Genomic DNA, 24,366 nt, shown 5'->3' on the forward strand with positions numbered 1-24,366 from the left:
ATTAATTCACATTAAACTTAACTCCATTCAACTCCCATGAAATGGGACAGCAATGGAAGTGAATAAAAATGTCTTCCAGAATTACAGAGCTGGCAAAGGCACCTTTCCTGATCTGAAGTTCCCCTCCAGACGTAGATGTTTTTTTTTTTTTTCAGTGTGCCAGCGTCACTGCAGACTCATGAGAGATTGACAGAGAGCAGCACTGGTCGAGTGTTCAGCATGTTATTTGAAAATCTCAATTTTGTTCACTTCCAAGTGAAGTAGATGGCATGTTATGAAGAAATGTCTTGGCACATCCAGCACTATTCCGAGCACTGTAGTTAGAGAAAATGAGTGGGTGTCATGCAGAGGCACTGATTATAGTAATTATATATATATATATATATATAATTTCAAGTTCAAGCCCAGAATGGTATATGCATTTTTTTTATTTCTTTGGTTAAATTTAACTTTTAGCCCAGGAGCTGTCTCCAGGATGCAAAGGAAAGGTTACATGTTGAATAAAAGTGCCAAGATTTAAATTGGCCTTTCCAATCATCATAACTTGAGATATCATGTGAAAAATGACTTGATTAATAAATAAATCAAGCAGGGAGCCCTGAAATTAAAATCTAATTGCTGTGCTCAGGTTTTTAATGTGTCATCCATCATCGGTTTATTATTTCCTGGCTGATGGGAATGGTTTTAATGTATTTGTTTCTCATCGAGGACCTCATTGGAAAGCTATCCCTGTTTGCCTCCTCGGTTCTGGCTGGTCCCGCTGATCCTCAGTCTACAAGGACAAATGGCTGGCTTGCATTCAATGCCCCTCCTGTTGGAACAATTACATTTGCTCCTGCTGCACCACCTGCCTGCAACTCATTGCAAAGCATTTTGCAATTTTAATCATCTGTGAAACTTTGTCCTTGGAAATCCATTCTTTTCTGGCCCGTTGACTCCTGCACTGCCTGTTTGAACTGCATTTTGTTGTCTACTGCTATTTACTTTTTTTATTTCTATACATTTATACTTTATACCCAATCAGTATCACTGTTAATGACTGACTGTGGCTAAATTGTTCTGCAGACAAAAGTGAGAGTTGTTTTTTTTTTAAATGCAGGTACAACAATGATCATCATTAACATAATAATGCAAGCAGAAGCTCTCCGCTAGAGGGCAGCAATGGTTAGATGGTCATAGGTATGCTCATTATTAGAAAAGACATGTAAAAATACCGAAATAAGCCTTGTCCTGAAATTCCAAAAAACATGTCTTACTGTTATATTTGTTGCAGAAAGACTGTTTTTGCGAGCTAATATAAGCTTTTTTAATATGTCCAGAGATGTATTGGATCTGGTGCAAACTATTCAAGTCTCTCATTGGCAGTTAATTTATACATGGATTGAAATGGACCAATGGAAGACCAGGAATGACGTGCCTTCTTGTCCGGGTTCCTGTTTATGTCAACCGTCTGTTAATTTGTAGACGTCCTTAAAATAACTTAAATCTCAGGTCTCAAATCAACATGACAGGGCATACACCCACACTTTTCTTTACGTGAAAAAAGACAATTGTGTTATTTTATTGTATTTCTTTCCCAGATTTGCTTAGGTCAGCCCGTAGCGGTGGCGACAGTGAGTCAGTTGATGTCAGTCGTCTGTGCTTTTACAGCAGTAGAAGAAGAAAGCCGGAAATAGCGTCTCATACGCATGGCGCTAATTGAAAAATAACTTATTTGCAGATAACATATCCTTCTTTTACCGGCTTTGGAAAATACAACGTTTCCACAACACCGCAGCAGAGTTAAGGTAAGATTGTTTCGAACCCCTACAGATTGAAACGAATTTCCTGCAACTACAATTCGAGACATGGCTAAGGAGGATCGTGGCATAAACGTTGGCAGGAGCCATTCATTCCTATGTTTGTTAGCACACTGGCTTGCTAATATCTGCCCCAACGAAGTGTTTGCAGACACAAAGCGAATGTTTTACAGGCATTGTAGGGGGCTGATGTTATTGTCGGATGCAGCATTGGAAATCACTAGTAAATAAGATAAATCGATCTAACGAACTCATTTGTCCGTTTATCATACAATAAAGCTAGCATTAGCAGCCGCTAACAAGTTTAGATAACATGGACTATTGTAGGCGGTAGAAAATGAAGTTAACATTTCTGTTAAAAAAAAATCAATTTAATTTTACAGACGCACTTTTATAGCAAGAACTATTTTCTCACTGTAATTTTGTATCTAACTGTATACACACACGCACATATGTGTACGATTGAAAAACCGCTAAGAATACGAATCTATGAATTAGCTCCTCATCTGGTCACAAACAAACGCAAGCTAACAGGCTGCTGTAAAAACGAAACAAAAAAAAACCCAGAATCTTCATCTTCTGTTTTGTCATTTTTTTGTTCACTCTTTTTAGGTACGTTTTTTTTAGTTTTGTTTACTCTTAATGTAAATAATTAATGCACACACATCTCATCACAAAAGAATTTTGTAATTTTTTGTTCACTCTTTTTAATCAACCCCTTTATTGTAAATAATTAATGCACAACACACACATCTCCCAGTTGTGTAGAATCTACAGAACTGGGAGATGTGTGTGTGCATTCTTTCTTTTTCATTAAAAATATTTTGACATAAATTTGGTGTGCCATGTGATTTTTCTAATGTAAAATATGTGCTGTGGCTCAAAAAAAGGTTGGGAAACACTGCTGTAGAAGATGGAAGCTGATCTTTATGATGAGTTTGGGAACTACATTGGTCCAGAGCTGGACTCTGACGATGAGGAGGATGACCTGGATGCAGAAGACAGAGATGTTGATGAGGTACCTTTCATACCCTTTGTGTGTGTGTGTGTGTGTGGGGGGGGGGGGGCACTATCAGGTGCAAGAGCATGATTGAAAAGGAGCTCTTATTTAAAAGAACAAACTGTATTTCATACTTCATTACTTGTGCTTAAAAGTAACAAAACTGTGACTATATTAGAAACCGATCTTGCGTAGAAAAGTTTGTAGTGAGTGCAATAAAATAAATGTGGGATTTCTATCTAAAAGCATCTTACTATTAATGTTGAAATGAATGAAATTCTGACTTGAGAAATTCTGTAAAAACATCATAATGGTCAAGTCAATCTGTGTTAAGGGAACTTCCTTTGGCAAGGTATAGATGCACAGGTTTGTCCACCTCAGCCTTATTTTTGTTGTGTCTTGTCATCATTGAATTGTTATGGGGAATATGATAACAGCACTACTTTCTGGGCAGGGGGACGACGATGATGACGATGATGAGCCTGCTGATGCTGATGACGATGCTCCGGGAATGGAGGTTGTCCTGCATGAGGACAAGAAGTACTATCCAACAGCGGAGGAGGTTTATGGGCCTGAAGTGGAGACCATCGTCCAAGAGGAAGACACACAGCCTCTCACAGGTAGTAAATTAATTTTTTTTTGAAAAAGCCGGTGAAGACAGTCATTTGATAAAAGTATCATACCAATTCGTTCCAAGAAGAATGTTGAGCCAAATTCTTTCTTTTCTTTTTTCTTCTTCCAGAACCCATCATCAAGCCAGTGAAACACAGGCAGTTCACCTTGATGGAGCAGGAGTTACCGGCTACAGTTTATGATATGGAGTGAGTGGCCAGAGTAAAAATAAATTAAAATAATTCTGTTAAACCTGTTTATCAAGAGTTAAATCATTGACTGCACACTGTCACATTTGATATTTTCTGTCTGCCATATGTTAGTGTTTTGCTCTTACAAAACCGATTGCCTCCCTTTCCCGCCACAGATTCCTTGCAGACCTAATGGACAGTCCCGAGCTGATTCGCAACGTCACCCTGTGCGGTCACCTCCATCACGGCAAGGTTAGGGCTCTGCCTCGAGGTGTTGCATGACTTCGGCTGTGTGTCCTACTTTTGGCTGCGCAGTGGCATTTTGCAGCGGAAACATGTTGTTCAGGGAGAAAAATTAGGGGGGCGGAAATATTTTGGACAGTATACTAATAAAACGCCTGCCTTTGGGGGGGTTGCTTGGCACTCGGGAGGGGTCCAATGAATTCGCCTGTTCTTTTTCAGACATGTTTCGTGGACTGCCTGATTGAACAGACACACCCGGAGATCAGAAAGAGGGATGACGTGGACGTGAGTTCTTTCGCAGTCATTTCATTTATGCACTTTTCTTACCCAGTAAACGGCTGCGAGCTAACTTTCATTTTGGTCCTTTCAGCTTCGGTACACAGACATCCTCTTTACAGAACAGGAGGTGAGTGTTTAATGGAACCACTGAATAAAATATTGTTGAACTCATGTCGTCATAGTTATAATATCAGCTGCTTTATATTAAAATAAACAGATCATTATTAATCCCCTGTGGTCTTTAATTTATCCATATGTATTCGAGATTATTCATCTTGCTCAAAGTGATCATGTTGGATATGCAAGTGTCTCTAGATACGATGACTTTTTTTTTTTTTTTTTTGTCCTTTTCCTCTTGGCAGAGAGGAGTTGGTATCAAGAGCACCCCAGTCACCATGGTCCTGCCTGACTCCAGGGACAAATCCTACCTCTTCAATATAATGGACACGCCAGGTACTGTGTGCCATCTGATTACGTGCACGTTCAGGTGTGAGGCTTGAAAATAGAAAGCAATGTAAAACACCATTCTCCCTCCCTAAGGTCACGTGAACTTCTCTGACGAGGTGACATCCAGCATTCGTATCTCAGACGGTATCGTCCTTTTCATCGATGCAGCTGAAGGAGTGAGGGTTTTTTTTTTTCATTTTGGACGTGGTATCTGTGAGAAGAGAGGAGATCTGTATATTAGCGGCCCTTGTTTAACCTGTGATGGCTGTCTGCCCAGGTGATGTTGAACACAGAGCGGCTGATTAAACACGCCGTCCAGGAGCGGATGGCCATCACCATCTGCATCAACAAGGTGGACCGTCTGATTGTGGAGCTCAAGCTGCCCCCCACGGATGCTTATTACAAGCTTCGCCACATCGTGGACGAGGTCAACGGTTTGCTTAGGTAACCCTCAGAGCAGTGACGCGCCAGGTGTCGGACGGCTTGTTTATTGCGCAGAGCAGAGAAGGAACCAGGCAGTTGATTTAGAATTAGCCTCTGTTTGTTTATGTCCTTCACTCCAAAGATTTTTTGAGGGGTTGATATCACATGCAGCAGCACTGCTGACAAAAAGTAAACAACTTTGACTTGAGGATGGTTTCTGATGTAAAATCCACTTGTAATAGCGTTATGTAGCCTAAACGCTTGCTACATGTTTGCTTTATGAATCATCACCAAAAGGTGGACTGTGTGTGTGTGTCAGAGGGGATAAAGTTTAGAGAAGGTCTTTCAAGCATGTGATGCGAGACGGAAAAACGTAAGAAAGAAAGGTACACAAGGTGGGATGGAATGTAACAAATGGGCCGGGGTATTATCCGCCCGGGGCTGTTGTTAAAATAATTCTATATCTGAAGTCAAAGGCCCTCTCAGCTGCCTCATGTACACCTACTGTTATTGTGAAAAGACAAGACTGTGGGTGACTTTTTTTTTCCTCCCTCTTCTCTCGTTAGCACGTACACCACGGACGAGAACCTGGTGGTGTCTCCGCTCCTGGGAAACGTCTGCTTCGCCAGCTCTCAGTACAGCATCTGTTTCACGCTGGGCTCCTTTGCGAAGATCTACTCCGATACATACGGTAAGAGAATGTACAGCACTCAAAATGAATAAATTAGTAAACAGATAAACTTCCTGCAACCTCCCTCCCTTCTCATAATGCCTGATGATGGAATTGTTTTTTCAGGTGACATCAATTATGTTGAGTTTTCCAAGAGACTCTGGGGAGACATTTATTTCAACCCCAAAACGTGAGTATCTGACAGCCCGTCTGCTGGATCGCCTCCGAGATATTAATTTATTCATTCATTCCCTTTTTAATTTATCATTCTCTCTCTTTAATGCTGATCAGACGCAAGTTCACCAAAAAGGCTCCCAGCAGCAACTCCCAGCGGAGCTTTGTGGAGTTTGTCCTGGAGCCGCTCTACAAGATCTTGTCTCAGGTTGGACAAACATTACACTGTGTTTTTTAAGAGGTGCAATGAGGCCCATGGTGTAACCCCACTGCACATTATGTGACTAGGTGGTCGGAGACGTGGACACCTCTCTCCCTCGAGTCCTGGATGAGCTTGGGATCCACCTGACCAAAGAGGAGCTAAAGCTGAACATCAGGCCGCTGCTGAGGCTGGTCTGTAACCGCTTCTTTGGAGAGTTCACTGGTAGGCCTGAGTTTTATCTATTTTTTTTCGATTTCTTGTCGTTATTTGTTCCCTGTTTAGAGGAAATGAGAGAGAGAAAATAAAACGAAAGCTTTTACCGTGCCTGTTGTTGCCACATGGAGACAATGCGGCGATGTTTACTTCCTTTAGTCGTTTCAAAATCAGCCACACAAGATTATGGAAGAACAAATGTGGAGAAATTATTTAAATACAAGGATGGACTATGTAGAGGCTTCTGTTGAGCCAAACATCGAGGCTGGTGTCTTCCAACCGTACCGTCCTCACCCTCTTCTCAGGCTTCGTGGACATGTGCGTGCAGCACATCCCATCACCACAGGAGGGCGCTCGCACCAAGATAGAACACACCTACACCGGAGGTCTGGAGTCGGACCTGGGGGAGGCCATGGCAGAGTGTGACCCCGAAGTAAGTACGACAAAGTGGCGGTTGGGATGAGGGGGGTTGTCTCCAGTTCCTTCAGTCTGGAGATTCTTTTGGAAGAATCCTCCGCTATTCTTTCTTGGCCAAACCTCACGTTCCACAGATAAGAGTCTTATGTCCCACTTCCCGCGAACCCCCCCATCCCCCTGCCGTCTCCAGGGCCCTTTAATGTGCCATACCACTAAGATGTACAGCACCGAGGATGGGGTGCAGTTTCACGCCTTCGGCAGGGTTCTGAGCGGGACCATTCAGGCGGGCCAGCCGGTCAAGGTGTTGGGGGAGAACTACACTCTGGAGGATGAGGAGGACTCCCAGGTCTGCACCGTCGGCCGTCTCTGGATCTCCGTTGCCAGGTGAGGCTCCAGCGGTTTGACCCCCTTTTTTCAGTCACCGTCTGAAGAAGGAATAAGTTCATTTTTTTTATCCAAATGGTTTAAATTTCAGATACCAGATCGAGGTGAACAGGGTGCCCGCCGGAAACTGGGTCCTCATTGAAGGCTGCGACCAGCCAATCGTCAAGACGGCCACCATCACGGAGCCCCGCGGCAACGAAGAGGTCAGCTGAGGGAGTGTTTGGTTGGAATGTTTGAAGAAGGGGGGCAAAAACCTCCTCTCATTGGTGCGTCCCTTTTTCTTTCCCCGGCAGGCTCAAATTTTCAGGCCCCTGAAGTTCAACACGGCGTCTGTGATTAAGATTGCCGTGGAGCCCGTCAACCCGTCAGAACTGCCGAAAATGCTGGACGGTCTGAGAAAGGTCAACAAGAGCTACCCCTCTCTCACCACAAAGGTACAGAGATTATCTCTTTCCCCCTGAGGGCAGGAAACATGAAAATAATGAGTCTCCGAGCCCCGCTGGCCGCAGCTCACCTGACGCGTGACTTTATCTCCGTGTTTCAGGTGGAGGAGTCTGGAGAGCACGTGATCCTCGGGACGGGGGAGCTCTACCTGGACTGCGTAATGCACGACCTGCGCAAGATGTACTCAGAGATTGACATCAAGGTAAAGCTCGCGCTGCGCCTTCTCCTCAGATGTACTCTTTTTAAGAGAAATACTTGGATGAAGTACACGCTCAATCGAGCACCACCGATCTTCTTATCAAGTTCCACACAGCATGTAGTACCACATGTTAGAAATGTAAATTGGGGTCTGTTTTGTGTAATTCCCGTTTTTAAATGTTTTGATAATCTGAATTATGACTCCATTTCATTTGAATTTTATTAATTGATTGTAGGTCAGTGTTTACACAATCATTACAGTGCACTGTGATACAAATCACCAGTAAGTGAAAAAAGTGAAAATACTGCACTGTGTGTAATTACTCGGCTACTACGCAGGTGGCTGACCCGGTTGTGACTTTCTGTGAAACCGTGGTGGAGACCTCGTCTCTCAAGTGTTTCGCTGAGACCCCAAACAAAAAGTAAGCAGCAGGTTAAAGTTTTGTTTTTTGTTTTTCTTTTTGTGGACTGGACAGCAGCAGTTGTCATTGTTTCAAACTACGACAGATTCACTTTTGGTTCTTCGCTCTGCCTTGGGCGAGCCCCCCTCTGGAATGTGCAATTGACAGCTGTGTAATATGATTAACAGGAATAAGATCACCATGATTGCAGAGCCCCTGGAGAAGGGTCTGGCGGAGGACATTGAGAACGAGGTTGTGCAGATCACGTGGAACAGGTAAGCTAGAGGCAGAGCCTCCACCTCGCCTCACGGTGGCCGTTTGCCTTGACCTTCACTTGCCCTCAAACTGCGTTTGAAGCCACGATTGGGTCGAATTGGTTCCCTGGCAGCTCTCAGAGGAGATGGACCATTGATATGCGTGAATATTTCATCTGTATTTATGCATCAATTTGATCACGTATCTAAATTTCACGCAAACTAAGAACAGGCGTATCGATCCCATCACTCTGGGTAATTGGACACACTAAAAGCATACCAGAGTGTGTGTTCTCCTTGAAAAGGGACTTTCTCTCTTAAGTACTCGGCACGCATGCACGTGTGTGTGTGTGTGTGTGTGTGTGTGTGTGTGTGTGTGTGTTTAAGTTCAGCTGGGCGAAGCAGCACCATTGCAAAGCTGCAGTGTGGCCAGAGCAACACACACTTCAGCAACACCATTAAACTCAAACCCCAGCTCTGCTCTCCCCCCTCCGTCCATTACCCCCTCACCTGCCCCTCATCCAATCTCTTTAATGGTTTAGGCTGACAAAATATGCAAAGCCTCCATTAACCAGTGACCCCCCTGCCAATCCCCCATCTCCCATCTTCATCGCAGGAAGAAGCTGGGAGAGTTCTTCCAAACAAAGTACGACTGGGATCTGCTGGCCGCCAGGTCCATCTGGGCCTTTGGACCAGACACAACGGGGCCAAACATCCTGGTTGACGACACGCTGCCGTCTGAGGTAAGATATCCCTCCGCCAGGCTGTGGTGTCACCATTCTCCCTATTTAAATTGAATGGGAACAAGATAAACCAGGGATCCAGCTTTTGAAACACAGATTGGGACATGTATAAGAGTAAAGCCTGAAAGTTTTTGGACAAATAGCACGGGTGTGTTTCCCGTTTGAGATCCAGCGTTCTGTGGGGAAATATGGCGACTCAAACAGCGTTATTATTGATCGTCTCATCGCCGCCCCCATGAATCTGTGACAGACTGAGAATTGTCAAGAGAAAACTCCCTCCCTGTACTTGAGCTGCCTTACACTGCTCCTCAAGGCACTGTGAGCCGGTAGCACACCGCAATGATCATAAGAGGATCATTTTTTGAAAAACAAATCTGCATATGGAAACCTTTTTTTTTTTGTCTCCCCACAGGTGGACAAGGCCTTATTGGGCTCGGTCAAAGACAGCATCGTCCAGGGCTTCCAGTGGGGCACCAGGGAGGGGCCGCTCTGTGACGAGCGTAAGATCCCCACTGCTCTTTTTTTCCCTCCTCAAATGCTGATGTTCCTGGGTTCTCTGCCCTGCCACCATCCCCTCCATCAGCTGACTCAGTTTTTTTTTTTTTTTTCTCCGTCCTTAGCCATCAGGAATGTCAAGTTCAAGATCCTGGACGCCGTCATCGCTCAGGAGCCTCTGCACCGAGGGGGGGGCCAGGTTATCCCCACCGCCAGGAGAGTGGTTTACTCTGCTTTCCTCATGGTACGTCCCCATCCTCCTCCTTCTGACTCCCTTGCGTCCTTAAATGTGCCATTACCTTGATTGGGGTTTGGAAATTTGCTGACGCGCCTGCTTTTTTTTTTTTTTTTTTTTTTTTTAAATTGCAGTGCCGTAATGTCACTCTTTCACCACTTTGGCCTCCTCACTGCTCTCGCTGCCGCTCTTTCACCGTCATTTATCTTAAATCCCCGGGGGCCCGGTTGCAGCTGCGCAGACGACCCTTTCGTCCGTAGGTCAAATAGTTCTCTGTCTTGCAGGCCACTCCAAGGCTGATGGAACCGTACTACTTCGTGGAGGTTCAGGCTCCGGCCGACTGTGTGTCCGCCGTCTACACCGTCCTGGCGAGGCGGAGGTTTGTCACCGTCACTCCATGCGTTCGCACTTGGGTGAATCCCTCCAGTTGTGGTTTCTAAGCAGCTGCCAATATTTGTCACCCCACAGGGGCCATGTCACTCAGGACGCGCCCATCCCCGGATCGCCGCTCTACACCATCAAGGCCTTCATCCCAGCCATCGACTCCTTCGGCTTCGAGACCGACCTCCGCACGCACACCCAGGGCCAGGCTTTTGCACTGTCCGTCTTCCACCACTGGCAGGTAACGTTCAAGGACACATAGCCGCGTGATCTTTACCCGGAATCAGTTAAAACTTTCTGCCACGTTGACTTAGCAACAGTGTAAATCCCACCCACTTAACCGTGGAGCTGAAATCGAACGCGATGATGCCATCATTGCTCTGACACATAGCACAACACCTACCCTGTCCGAATGCAAGTCGGGGAATTTAACTGGCAAGAATGTTCCTGGTTGGATTCCGGTGCCTGTCTGGGTTTTCTCCCAAGTTCCCCGCCTTCCTCCCGCAGCCCCAAAACGGTCGGCATGTTAATTGAAGACTAAATACTCCTTAGGCTTGAATGAGAGAGTGAATGGTTGTGATTGACAGGTGGCCCATCCAGGTTAAACCCCGCCTCCCACCCGGTCACGGCTGTGATTGACTTCAGCTTGCATGAATTAATCAATATATTTTTTAGATTCGGGAAAAAAAAAATTGAAGCTATAAATGAAATTGAATGGGTTTTCATCTGAAACACAGAAGCAGATTGTACCCAGAGGGACTCACTGTTTAAAATAAATCACCAACCAATTACAGCTGTTTTCCTGAAAGGCTAATTTAGATTTTCACAGGCGGAGAAAAACCTGCTCTGGCTTCTGCTAATGATTTATTTATTTTTATACCCTTCACAGTAGTACTCGCGGTTGCCGCGAGTAATGGAGGGGGGGAGTGAAATGGAGTTAGATACACACAATTTGTATGGTTTCCTTGGGTTAATGGCGCTTCTTCCACTGCAGCTTTAAATCTGTCACACCTTATTCATCCTAAAAACTTTTCATTTTGCTGATTAGTCTGTGTGTGTGTGTGCGAGTGTGAAGACGAGGGCAGGCCTTATCACCAACCCTATTAGAGAATTGTTGTTTTATTAGTGAAAAAAGAGGTACTTCCAAACCCCTTTCAGCTGCTACAGTGGGGGGACCAGGCTTGCGTGCATGTCTGCCACTTGGGGTCAACCTGGCGGTGAAGCTGAGCAGAGCGGAGCGTTGAGTCATTAGGATTGGAGTGCGGCGCGCCGCGGCTCGTCACTGTCTGCCATGTCTGACATGTGTTTGCTTCTGCACTCCGCTGAGCTCCGTCAGAGGAAATTAGTCCCATCGAGGGTGAATTAAGTCCTGGCAGGGGGTGGGAGAAAAAAAAAAAAGTCAGTGTTCAAGACGAGACGAGTGATTTCCCGAGTGTATAAATTCTGCATAATGTGCAGGAGTTTTGCTCCTGTCAGCTCAGGCGGTAAGGAAAGCCCCCTGGGGGCTGCAGCGATACTTGCACGGCGTGAATATTTAATGTCCGAAATGGAAGCGAGAGACGAGGCGTTAATATTTCACACACCTCTGTCCGTCAAACCTATCGGCAGTAAGACACCGTGGGGAGCGAAGACGGCCAACTGTTGATTTTTATTTCGGGCGAGGAAAATTGATCTGGGTTTTTTATAAAGGTAAAAAGGATTTCGTTTTTGTTAAATTGTTTATATTAATTGGCCAAAAAGGGAAAATTTGGTCCTGCTGTTAATGTTTTTTTTTTTATATATATATGCAAATATCCAATGTCCATAAAGAAGTGAATGAATGTCTGCAGAAAAATAAACCTTGTTGCTCTCATGTTTAAATAGCCATCCAAGATCTACTTTCATGCCGTCTTTGAGGATCCTGCCATTTGGATCACACTGAGCTTTGGTTCCTTACCTGAGCTGGTCTTAGATGCATGCTAGCATGCATGCGCCTGCGTGTGCGCGCGCGCGCGCACACACACACACACACACACACACACACACACACACACACACACACACATAAGAGTTCCTTCTTGCACATTTAGATCCAACTGCCCCAGAAAGCAAGAATAAAATGAGGGTTCGTGGATGGGGGCCTGGGCATCGCTGCCGAGGCTTCCTGGCCGGCCTGCAAAAAGCACAGGGTGGAGTTTCTGCTCTCAGCCCTCATCCATCTGTTGATTTGGCTCCAGCCACTCCAGTTCCCCCCCTAAACCCCCAATTTTTAATCTTCTCCTGAGGCTTGGAAACTTTCAGAATTGGGTTCTCTGCTCCAACCTACTTATTTCTGATTCATAACCAGTCCCCCTTTCCCTCCTGGTTCAATTTGTATTTCTTTTTTTGTGCTGTGGCTTTGAAAGCAAGCTGATCTCTGTGCGTGTCACTCACCAACATGCGTTTAAGTCGCAGCAGCGTCGCAGATGGTAAATTTTCAAACTGGACCCACCAACATGGGACCCTCACTTCCTGTGCGCCGGCCTTTCCATCCATGTGATGGACACCCTCCTGACTCAGTACCTGCGATGTTTGATAAAGTGAAGTGTGAGATTTGATGCTGTCGTTGGCAGGCGGTCTGTCAGGCTCAGCCAGAGAGGTTTTGAGGGAGGAAGAATTCCCAGATCTGCCGGTCACTCCCTGCAGTTAGAGGCCCCCAAATTGTTTAAAGGGCTTAATCTTTTGAAACAAACAAAAACCTAAAGATTGTGTCATTAGTCAAGCAAAAGCTAATTAAATGGATGTAAAAATCCAGCCTTCCTCCACAGAGCCTTTGCTCGGGGATTCTTATTGACATCTGGAACACTGGACACCTTTTAACATCAGAACTAAATCGTGACTCGGAGCTGCCAGCAATTCTGACTCACTGTTCCGCCGCCGCTCTCAGAAACATCCACTTCGCCTTTTACTTACAAAGATAGAGACGTCTGTTTTTTTCAACAAGAGACTCATTCCATACACATCTGCCATGTTAAAGAAATATATTGTCATCTTCTTTCAGGCAGCTCCAATTCCAGCATCCTACTACCAATATATTCTCTATCCCTCCTCTGTACATGACCGAACCATCTCAGTCTGGCTTCTCTGACCTCTCCAAAACCTCTAATGTGGTGTTCCTCTGGTAGACTAATTTCTATCCATCCTGGTCACTCCCAAAGAGAACCTTAACATCTTCATCTCTGCGACCACTTGCTCGGCATCCTGTCTTTTTGTCATTGTAACTGTTTCTAGGCCATATAGGATCGCCGGTCTCACCACTGTCTTGTACACCTCTCCTTTAGTTGTGGCTGATAGTCTTCTATCGCATAGTACCCCTGACACTTTTCTCTACTCTAACCTGCTTGAACCCGTCTCTTTACCTCTTTTCCACACTCTCTGTGGCTCTGGACTCCAAGTACCTGAACTCCTCCAATCTCTTGATCTCCACTCCCTGAAGCTTCACTGTTCCACCTGGGTTCCTCTTATTCACACACATATATTCTGTCTTGCTGTAACTTACCTTCATTCCTTTCCTTTCCAGCACATACCTCCACCTTCCTAGATTTTCCTCAACCTGTTCTCTGCTCTCACTACAGATTACAATGTCATCTGCAAACATTATGGTCCATGGACATTCCAGTCTAACCTCATCTGTCAGCCTGTCCATCACCACTGCAAACAAGAGGGGGTTCAGAGCTGATCCCTGATGGAGTCCCACCTCCAGCTTGAACTTCTGTTCCCCCTACAGCACACCGCACCACTGTCGCACAGCTAGCATACATGTCTTGGACCAGTCTAACATACTTCTCTGCCACTCCAGACTTCTTCATACAATACCAGAGTTCCTCTCTTGGCACCCTGTCATATGCTTTTTCTAGCTCTACAAAAACACAATGCATCTCCATCTGGCCTTCTCTGTACCTCTGTATTCTATAACTTCTCTGTCTCCTCAAACACCTCCCACCCGTGGGGGATAACCACTAAGAACATTGACCATCACACCTTCAATTTCCAGTTTCAGACTCATAAGTCTATCTGACATTCTTTTCACCTCCAGAACATTCCTAACAAACTCCTCCTTCAAGATAACTCCTACTCCATTTCTCATCCTGTCAGTACCATGATGGTACAACTTAAAGCCTGCTCTTAAGCTTCTAGCCTTACTACCTTTCCACCTGGTCTCCTGGACACACAGTATATCCACCTTCCTTTCTGCATTATGTCAACCAACTCTCTACCTTTTCCTGTCATCGTCCCGATATTTAAAGTCCCTACTCTCAGTCCCAGACCCTTGCCTTTCCTCCTCTGCTTCCAAACACGCCTTCTACCTCTCCTTCTTTGACCTACAGTAGCCCAGTTTCCATTGCTTCCTTGTAGGTCATCGGTACCAATGGTGGTTGTTGGTAACGACCAATCCAGGATGAGATTATTAGGTTTGATTCGCATGTTTGGTTTTGGCAAAAGATTAATGCCGGATGCCCTTCCTGATGCAACCCTCTGCATTTATCTCGCCTTGGGGCCTGCTCAGGGAGACACTGGCCCGTGCTGCTCTGAGACTGCATTGTTTAAGAAATATATTGTATTTGATCTATATCATTTCTGCAACTTGGTTTGGTTTGAAAGTTCCCTTAGGGTGTTTGTTTAACCACTAGAGCAGGCTCTAATCAGCAGGGGGCAGTAGCACGGTGCAGGGCAGTAACCCGGCTGAAGAAGACGTGAAGAAGAGTAGGCTCTGTCAAAATCCGGGGTTCTTCAACTGAGTTTTTCTTACCCCTCCAGATCGTCCCTGGAGACCCCCTGGACAAGAGCATCGTGATCCGGCCCCTGGAGCCCCAGCCTGCCCCCCACCTGGCCCGAGAGTTCATGATCAAGACCCGACGACGCAAGGTGAGCTTCACGGACGCGTCCTAATCATGGGAGGGTATGGCGCTGTGTGCATAACCCACATGGTCCGGTTTTATTTTTATTTTATTTTTCTGCCCCTGCAGGGTTTGAGCGAGGATGTGAGCATCAGCAAGTTCTTCGACGACCCCATGTTGTTGGAGCTCGCCAAGCAGGATGTGGTGCTGAATTACCCCATGTGAGGAAGACTGGAATCTCAGCCATTCCCACACACACACCCTCTTTCCTCTGACATCAGCCGTTTGATAAAGATCAAGAAAATGACTGTCGCTGGAATTTTTCTTTAGAAAGCAGCCGTAATTTTCAAAATCCTCTGGATTTCCTCTGGAAAACGACTGGTTTTCCCCTGTTTTTATTTACATGTCTGTACAGAATAGGCTTTGTAGAACAAGCGTGACAGGAAAGCTTTTTAAAAATGTTGTTGATCTGCTGTCCAAATAAAAGAATTGTTTGTAATTCCTGGAGGGAGGTTTAATTTACCTTTTTTTTTTTTTTTTTTGCGAGACCTTCTTTTGCTGAAATAAAGGTGTAATTACTGTGTAACAGCTCGATGGGAAGTCGCATAGAGCACTGTGTTAAGGCCAGTGTGGAGTTGTAGCAGTGCTTGTGCCTGGCGAGATGCGTGCGTCCTCCTGGGACACTGTGTGGGTTGTGACTGATGGACGGGCTGTTGGATGGCTGAAGGCAGGCGGGCCGTTACCCCTTTTGGCCCTCGGTGCCTTAAAAGAGGAACGGCGATGCTCGTGGACGACACACATCTTCGAAACCGCAAAGTGTTTTTACAACAGAAATGGGAAAAAAAAAAAAAAAATCTTGGGATTGTTTTTGAGACGCTATGCATATCCTGGTGCTTCTCCAGAGAACTGCACTGCTCAGTATCTGTCTACATACCTTCATTGAAATCCATATCCAAATTATCCATGACTTGGATGACTTAGAATCTTAAGAGACAAACAAATTTAAAAACTTGCCACCATAACCTTGGTCAGCAAAAGCAAACTCCAGCCTTTTCAAACTACTCTTTGCTTCCTTGAGACACAAATGGCAAAAAAATTGAGCTCTGAAAGGTTAGGATCAGGCTTGAATTTTGGATAAATCCTTGAAAATTAGTCATTTTAACAATATGATGCTTGGTTGAATTACAGGATGATAGCTCCCAGCATCTAATTTAGTTATATTAACAATATGCAATCCATCAAAAAAATGTATGCCATCATGATGAGTGTTTCTGGATTGAATGGGTGCATGTGGACCAATATTTCAGCACCTGTTACCTACATTTGAAAGACTGCATTTGAAATAAATTTGAAGAAAATGCGATAAAGACGGCCAATCCATTGGCAGCCTGTGACATGTTCAAATTAAATAAAAAAAACAGCCTTACTGGCTTTCCCATTTTTTTCCATCGTGTTTTCTTGAATTTCAATTAAAAACCTTTTATCTAAGCAGTGATGTCGAGAAAAGGCCTTTGGTCACGAAAATAGCGGGATAATCACTGGTTTGGTTCCTAGATTCTGCCCCAGACAGCTGGGGCCCGGGGTTAAACTCCAAGCACCGCACCAGATTCCAGGGGTTTTGATTGTTCGACTCCATTTGTCTCCTACCTCCTGTGAACCCGGTGGGCGGGGGTGGTTGGCAGTTCAACCGCCGACATCAGCCCTTTTTAAGAGACACGCTTTTGCTGATGAAGACAAAGTCTTCATCAGTCTTTCACGCGAATGTCAGGACTGATGAAATCATGGGGGGGGGACATGTCAGATCTGAAAGATTGAGGGTTCCTTGAATGTAATATCTAAGCAAAAAAAGAAAACACCTGATGTTTGTTTAACCAATGTCAAAGGACAATTCCTCAGTCCCTTCAACCCACATGATGGCACATAACCTGGATGCTAATAGTTTTACTCTTACTTCGACTACTAGTACATACAGGGTACTTCCTGTATGGAGCCTCCAGGTCCTCCATCCTCCTACAGTCCAAAAGCAGTGAGTCGACACACTATGGACTGTCTGTCAGTGTGAATGAGAGTGAATAGTTGGGTGTCTATATGTGGACCCTGTGATTGACAGGTGACCCATCCACATTAAATCCCGCCCCTCAGTCGTGCAGCAGCAGGGATTGGCTCCAGCCCTGCTGCGTCCCTGCATGTGCCGAGTCTATTGTCTCCCCCGCCATGAAGGACTGGCTGACGGCTTCGTGTGTCTCCTCACACCTTCGCGAGACTCTGATGTCTGAACAGCTCAGCCCTTCATCACTCAGCGATGACAACCCCACCCCTCCAACGGTTGAGGGGAGGCGGGTGGGGGGTGATGCGAACCGTGAGGCCCCAGAAAAGAGACAGGAAAAGTCAAACGCGGCTGCTTTTGACATTTGAACCGAATGTCAATTCTGCCCAGATGAAATCAAGAGATGTTTTTTGTTCCCCAGCGGAGTCAGGCTTGGGGGTGCAGGGGTTGGCAGCGTTGGTGATGGGGGCCACGGTGCCCTTTTCAAAACCATCAAAGAACAAGAGCTGAAAGGGGGTAGCTGTAAACTCTGACAAACCTTTTCCGAAGGAGCACGGCCAATCCGCTCATCTAGGTTGGGGTCTGCAAAGGCTCCGGGCGGGTGTGCTCCAGCAGAACATGTTAAATTTTGCACATTTTCAGCCAAATGTTGACCCCCATCAGCCCCCCCCCCCCCTCCACTCCTCTACATGCCCCCCTCCCTCCCCCGGGTTGGCATGAGCCAGCACTGGGCCCAAAGCGCTGAGACGGATGGCAGCGGCTCTGAACACAAGACCCCGGAGCTCTTGTTACAATCTGTGGTCCCTGTGCTAAATATAGACGTGAGAGGGACACTTTCGGTACGGGGTTAGCCAACCCCCCCACACACCTCCCAACCCCCACTCCAGCAAGTCATCCCTTTTCCTCTCCGGCTCATTCTGGTTTTTCACCCCCCCCTCCATCAGTCACCTTTTTTACTTGCAACAACTCTGCCGTGGCTTGTTTTGCCTCGATCTTATCCCGCCTCCCTGCACCTCTCTGCATCTGTCAATCAATCAATATTGTCTCTTCGTGCTGATGTTGCATAAAAGAGTATTTATTTTGGGACATGGAGTCCAATTCTAACATGCAGAGGAGAAAATCAGCTATTCACAAAAATATGCACAAAAACAAGGGTTGGCAAGACAAGACATACAGTTTCATAATTTCAAAATAAAAGAGTAATGGATGATGGGGAAATTTTGTCAGTCAGTACAGACACATTTACCACCTCAAATTTATGGAGCACTAAAGCATTGGCTTTTAAAAAAGGTTGAAAAATAATTTGCAGAGAGTCAAACATGACAGCAGGTCAAAGAATAAGTAAACGCAAGCATGGATATATTGGAGGTCACCTTTAACCTTTATTTTGGTGGTCAAGGGACTCCAACGCCTCATTGTTCAAAAATTCTTTTGTAAGTTTTGAAAGTGCTGCATCATATATTTTTATAATAATCTGTAATTTGCAGGCTAATTAGTCTCTGGGGTCAGTTTGAGATTCCCTGCTCTCTGATAGGGCTCAGGTGGTGGACTTTGTATATCCATGGAGCTTCACCTGCAACCACTGGGTGGCGCTATCACTGCCGGGGTTGTTGGGGTGGCGTCCGGGACAATTGCAGGTCCAGCAAGGTCAGGACTGTGAGCGGTTGTTGGGGAAAAAAAGCCCAACAAAATACCACCGCGTGACTCCTGCAGCCTCGGGCCCCTGGAGGCCCCGCTGTGCTGAATCACCCGGCGATCGCAGACGTCAGAGACGTTAGATACGTCAGAGACGTCGGCGCCTCGCCGCCATCCAGCTGGCAGACTGGATCCAGCCCGCAACACGCCCGGGGAGGGCCGCGGAGGGAATGACGATCGACGCCGAGCCACGCTTTCATTCACAAATCGGGGCAGTTTAGGGTCTCCTGCGTGTTTTTGGACTGTGGGACGAAATCCACGCAGACTCGAACACGCCACACGGACATGCCCGTCGTTGGAATTGAACCGTGGTCCTTCTTGCTGAGGCGGAAGCACTAAATACTGCATGCTGTCCGTTAGCATTTATGGACCAACGCTAAAAGCTTTTTATTGCGAGCTGGTGCTTGGGAATGATTTTGGGAAAGGGCCTTTACCTCACATGAGGGGTCGAGGGAGCGGCTCAATCTGACGTGATGGCATGAGGGGAAAGAGGAGATTTGCAACATGGACAAATTTGAAATAAATTAACTTAAAATAAATAAACATTCACTCTTTAGAATTTTTGATAGAAAGAAACATGCACACACACATGCACACTACAGGGCCTGAAAGGATGGCCTGTCATATTGTTATAATGTGTTCAATGAGCGCGCGCATGTGTGTGTATGTGTTTCTTCCAACCCGAAAACCTAAAAAGAAAATGTAGTTTATTTATTTTAGTATTTTTTCCTGCAATCTATGAACACCTAGCAGAGGCTGCTCCCTCTGCTCGGCAGATGTTGTCCACCTCTGCATGTGTGACCCCGCCGGGCGTGCGCGCGTCAGTCTCACGCACGCGCGTGCTTTCAGCCAGGAGGATCCAGCTGTCACTCATCCCCCCTCCGCCCCCCCCCCCTTCCTCCTCCTCCTCTTCCCTCCTCCTTCCTCCATTCAGGCAGCTGCTGTCAGACGCCGCGCACCGGTACGAGGCGAAGCCGCCGCCCGCTCGAAGCCGCTCCTCCTGCGGTGATCAACAGATCGGTGACCCCCACCCGTCCCCCATCCCCTACCCGGTCCTCGTAGATGGGAGAGCCGCAGCGCCGTACCGGAGTCAACCGGCGCCACGTGAGCGACTGAAATCCTGGCCAATCACCAAAGCGGGCGCAGCCGTGCGGACGAACCGCTCCGCCTCGGACCAGCCGGCGGCGGCGGCGGCGGCGGAGGTTCGGACGATGACCCGGCTGCCGACGGGCGGCGCTCCGACGGACCCGGCCCGCGGGGGCTCTGCCGCCGGCGGCACCCAGCGGAGCGTCTAGCTCGGCCGACCGACATTCCCACCCGAGCCAAGGCGGTACGGCGTCGCCGGCATGTCCGCGGACGGGGACGGCCGTCAAAACCCGCAGTGACGGTCAGGCACGGGATGAACACCCGCCCGTGAACCCACCGGCACCCCCTCCTCCTCCTCCTCCTTCTCCTCCTCCTCCGCCGCCGCCCCCTCCTCCCCTCACCCCGGAGAAGTGGAGCTGAGATCCAACGGGAGGAAATCAAGTTTGGACCCCCCGCCTCACCTTCGTCACCTCCGCCTCCTCCTCCACCTCCAGCAGCGCGGGGAGGAGAAACCGGGAACCTCGTCTTCAATCTTAAAGCATCTTCACAGACTCGCATCGCGGTAAGAACAAAACAAAAGCTGTGTATGTGTGTGCGCGTCTTTAGGCAGAGGCTGAGAGGGCAGATGTGTCTGTGTGTGTGTGTGTGTGGGAGGGGGGTCACGGGCACGGATCCCCGCATCCTTGGCGCTTTTGTCCCTTTTATGGAGCGAATTTTCTCTGCAGGCAAAACTTGCCTGAGGCAGAAATGGATCAACTTCTTTGTGAAAGCATGCTTTTCCTTTGTGTGTGTGTATGTGTGTGTGTGTGTGTTGGGGGGGGCGCTCCTGGTGGGGTTCCCCTCATGACATCACCTGCAAACCTGGAACCCCCTGCACATGCATGCCTGTGAAACCCACCCCCCAAACCCAAACGTGTTTTCGGGCTCGTTTGAGTCCGAAATTGGGGGGGACCCTTTGTTCACCATGCGCTCCGGCAGCAGCATGCTGCATGTGTGTGTGAGGGCACACACGCGGATGGGCGGTTCAAGCAGGATTCTCTTTCGAATTTTGGCGAATAAAAAAATCCTGCAGCATTTTATCACATCTTTATCCCTGTGGGATGAGTTCTTCAGAATCCACATCACGTCCCGTGCAGGGTTTTGTTTGCCTTGACGCGGTTTTCCATTTAATACACGGCGGTAGTGTGAGGGGTCGCGGCATGGAAGGGTTCCCTGTGGGAGGCATTTTTTAAAAAGACAAATAAAAGGCTTTCTGGCCGTTGGAGGATGGAGATGTTTGACAGTGATGGACATCTGAGGCCTCCGCCGAGGATACACATTTCCAGAGGGGAAGCCAATATATTCGAAATTTAACCAAAGAAAGACGACACGTTTGTGACCTGACCCGAGGCTCAGGCCTGCACCTTCTCCAGCCTGGGGAGAACTCCCACCCCCACCTCCAGCCCCAGCCCTGCCCCTGACCCACACCCTAACCCCGCCGTCACACGTCGGGTGACTGAAATATGCCGTGTGCGTGTGTCTGAGCGCCGCGCATCCGTCAGTGCCACGGCAACCGACGAGCAACCGTAATGGGTTTTCCCCTCACGGCTTCGGAAAAGAATGTGAAATGCAAAGGCATGATGGATTCCAGGGTTGGACGCCCGGCGTCTGCGAACAATTCTCCGGCTCTCTGCGTCGCACACATGGAGCTCCATCTTATTTACTGAGAATTTATTCTTTGGTGAGCTGCCAGCGGGACCATACATAACTTCCTCCATTTGCCCTCCGCTCATCGTCTTCCTCATTCTCATCCCGTGAGTGGTCTCTTGGCATTTCCCCGGCCTCGCCTCCTGTAAATGAACCTTTTCAGTCAATCTCTGTCGCCCAGCGCCCCCACCCACTACCCCGCCCCCCCCCTTCCCAGGGGAGCTCTTGCACCATCGACAGGGAGAAGCGTGGGGTCACCCTCCCACCCCCACGCTTCAACGCAGAGAGATGAGGAGCAGATACGGAGTGGCAGCAGAAAAATGGCCCCATCGCCTCAGTTAGTGCGGCGACCAGAGAGCCGCTTCTCATCCGAAACACGGTGTTCCAGTGTAATGACACCGTCGCCGAGAGACCCCAACCCACACACACACACACACACACACAAATCATGACTTGGCAGATATAGTGATAAATTGTGCATGTATATTTATTAAATGATCAGAAGGTGCCCTAGAAAAGTCTTGGAAATGTGACAACCCTACCCCCAGCTGGTTGCTGGTTGACACCTGACTTGTTTAAAAAGGTAAATTTACATTGTCTGTGTGTGTGTGTGTGTGGGCATGTGTGTGGGGTTTTGCTGCAGAAGTTCCTTTTTTTTTTTGTATTCATTTTCATTGATTTTTATTTTCCACAAGTCAGATTGTCATCACATTAGCGTTGCCGCGCGACGGAAAACAGGGCGAAACCAGGATTGATGGTGCGCTCACGAGGCCAGGAACTTAAATCGGAACAAAACGGCACAGACGGTCGGAATTCCACGTGAAAACGAAAAATATCCCGGCAGCCGGCAAAACCTGACTTTAAGTGTCCAAGGACAGTCACTTGTTTAACTGTGACCAATGACTAAAATGTACTTGACCCGCTGCCGTCAGTCATCTTGATTAGTTTTTTTGTGGTCTCGCGTGTTTATACTCTGTAAGGTCTAATGTTGATCTGTAATCTTAATACAATCTTAGAAACGAATGCAGTATATGTTTTGTGAAATTATTCAAAAGATAGGGGTTAAATGGAAAAAGTCAAGGAGTCAAATGCAGTATATGTTTTGTGAAATTATTCAAAAGATAGGGGTTAAATGGAAAAAGTCAAGGACGTGGATTTAATCTTAACCTAAATCACGTCCTGCAGGTTACCTGGGAGAGGGGCCTTGGTGCAGCGTCCCGGGTTCGATGCACTTTTGGCCCCGACCTACTGGATTTAATGCTGACATGTTGGACTGTCGGTGTGTTGGACTGTCAGCCGATTGCTTTTTAACTGCGGCTTTTTTGGAAGGTTTTCATGAGAAATTAGGAATGGATCAGTTGAATCTCACAGTTATAGTCAGGGAGTGGAAATACAAACCATAAGGGGTTTTTAATCGCCGCCATAAATGCATAAATTCCCCGTAATTCAGCAAAAAGTAGCAATTTCAGATCCCCAGCTTCCGACTCCCCGCTGAAAACACGCGCAGCTGCTGCACGTTCCCCCTCCTCCAAGCTGGGAGTGCGAAACGCCTGCTATTGAACCTTTTTACAAATTACCTCTGCCCTCACCTCAGGAGAACCTGCGCGATGCGTTTACAGCCATATAAAATGGATAACTCATTTCCTCTTATCCTCCAGGAATGTGTGACTCGGAGGCAGTGCAGCGAGAGGTTAGTTTTACCCCCCGTCTCTTAAAAAAAAAACACCAACGATTCCCGCTCGTTATTTACATGCAAGTGTTTTTGCAGCGTCCGCCGTCGGCATGTCCGAGGGGCAGGGCCGTCAGACGGGCGATGGCGTGGCGTTTGCAGACGGGTGGCGCTTCTACTGCTGCGGTGCAACAAAGTGTTTTGTTGTTGTCGGAGTGCAAAATCATCAAGGTATTGTGTTTATATCTTGTTGAGCAGACGCAAGCGGGCTGCCAGGCCTAATCCCGGGAGTGCAGCACACCGGGGGGAGAGGGGGGCGCAGTGTCTTTACTCCTGCCAACTAGTCTGGATTCACTCCGGCTGACACCGTGTTTGCGGCTCCGCATTTTCTGGTTGCCAGTTCCTGTAAACGACATTAAAGCGAGAGCAGAGGGAAGGTGCTTTACGCTTTTTGAACCGGACGGGTAATTAGAATTGTCGGAGGCCATCAGCGTTAATGGCAGATACAGAAGGGAGAGGGTCCCTTCCCCAACACGCACACACACACACACACGCACACACACACACAGTCGACTCTTTAAGTTTTTCTTTCAAGCGCAGACTTTGGTTCTGCTAATGGGCCCGTTTTTGAAGCGAAAGGCCGACTTAATATATGGATTTAAATGACGGCGGAGGGACTATTTCTGGAATGAGCATATTATAGTTTTCTGGGAGAATGGTTCCGTTTGAAGACCCCGTCCTCTTCCAACCTACTCGTCTAACAATGGTATGAAAATAATTGCCGGAACCACTGAGATGTGTATTTTGATCATTTTAAATTTGAACGTAATTACACGGTCAAACGTGAGCTCGACTTTGCCGATTCGAGGCCGTCCACGTGGATCGGGGTTTCATCCAGGACCCCTCTCTGCATCCAAAATGCCGCCGTGGAGGAGGTTGGAGGGGTGGGGAGTCGTGTCGTGCTTCCCGTGACTCAGGATGACTCCAGAGGAAAACAAACCCCGCAGTCGGTCCTGACCCCTTCACGAGCAGGCATGCTTCCACTTGCGCTGGTCGCACGTGTTGCCGCGGCGCCACAGCAGATCTGCGAGTTTAATTGCGAAGAGATGTGCGATTCAATCG

The 24,366-nt window shown here is 47.3% G+C and overlaps 2 protein-coding genes across 2 annotated transcripts in view; both read left to right on the forward strand.

Annotated features, from left to right (window-relative positions):
• Window positions 1-1,634: 1,634 nt before the first annotated feature.
• On the forward strand, window positions 1,635-15,564 carry eftud2 (elongation factor Tu GTP binding domain containing 2). Its single transcript, XM_086176153.1, has 28 exons — window positions 1,635-1,787; window positions 2,690-2,817; window positions 3,254-3,419; window positions 3,542-3,620; window positions 3,779-3,854; window positions 4,065-4,130; window positions 4,216-4,251; window positions 4,487-4,577; window positions 4,665-4,747; window positions 4,849-5,015; window positions 5,561-5,685; window positions 5,791-5,854; window positions 5,956-6,046; window positions 6,127-6,262; window positions 6,559-6,686; window positions 6,861-7,054; window positions 7,146-7,257; window positions 7,348-7,488; window positions 7,599-7,700; window positions 8,036-8,118; window positions 8,286-8,372; window positions 8,968-9,094; window positions 9,507-9,594; window positions 9,715-9,833; window positions 10,109-10,203; window positions 10,293-10,446; window positions 14,982-15,089; window positions 15,191-15,564. Exons 2-28 carry the CDS (start codon window positions 2,713-2,715, stop codon window positions 15,284-15,286), a joined length of 2,919 nt encoding a protein of 972 aa, XP_086032279.1. The 5' UTR covers window positions 1,635-1,787; window positions 2,690-2,712; the 3' UTR covers window positions 15,287-15,564.
• Window positions 15,565-19,851: 4,287 nt separating this feature from the next.
• The window catches only part of gjc1 (gap junction protein gamma 1), a 32,704-nt gene continuing 28,189 nt past the window's right edge, over window positions 19,852-24,366 (forward strand). The window contains exon 1 of the mRNA XM_086176174.1: window positions 19,852-20,451. The gene's annotated coding sequence lies outside the window, so the exon portion shown is untranslated. The remainder of the gene's footprint in view (window positions 20,452-24,366) is intronic.

This window comes from Fistularia commersonii, chromosome 28 (genome assembly GCF_037954325.1).
Source record: "Fistularia commersonii isolate RoL2024-O1a breed Wild chromosome 28, RoL_Fcom_v1.0, whole genome shotgun sequence".
Taxonomy (NCBI): Eukaryota; Metazoa; Chordata; class Actinopteri; order Syngnathiformes; family Fistulariidae; genus Fistularia; species Fistularia commersonii.

Coding starts and splice junctions, on each gene's coding strand:
- eftud2 (XM_086176153.1), top strand. CDS start 2,713: ATGGAAGCTGATCTTTATGATGAGTTTGGGAACTACATTGGTCCAGAG. Junction 5,016..5,560: donor GAGGTCAACGGTTTGCTTAG/GTAACCCTCAGA, acceptor TTCTCTCGTTAG/CACGTACACCACGGACGAGA. Junction 5,855..5,955: donor ATTTATTTCAACCCCAAAAC/GTGAGTATCTGA, acceptor AATGCTGATCAG/ACGCAAGTTCACCAAAAAGG.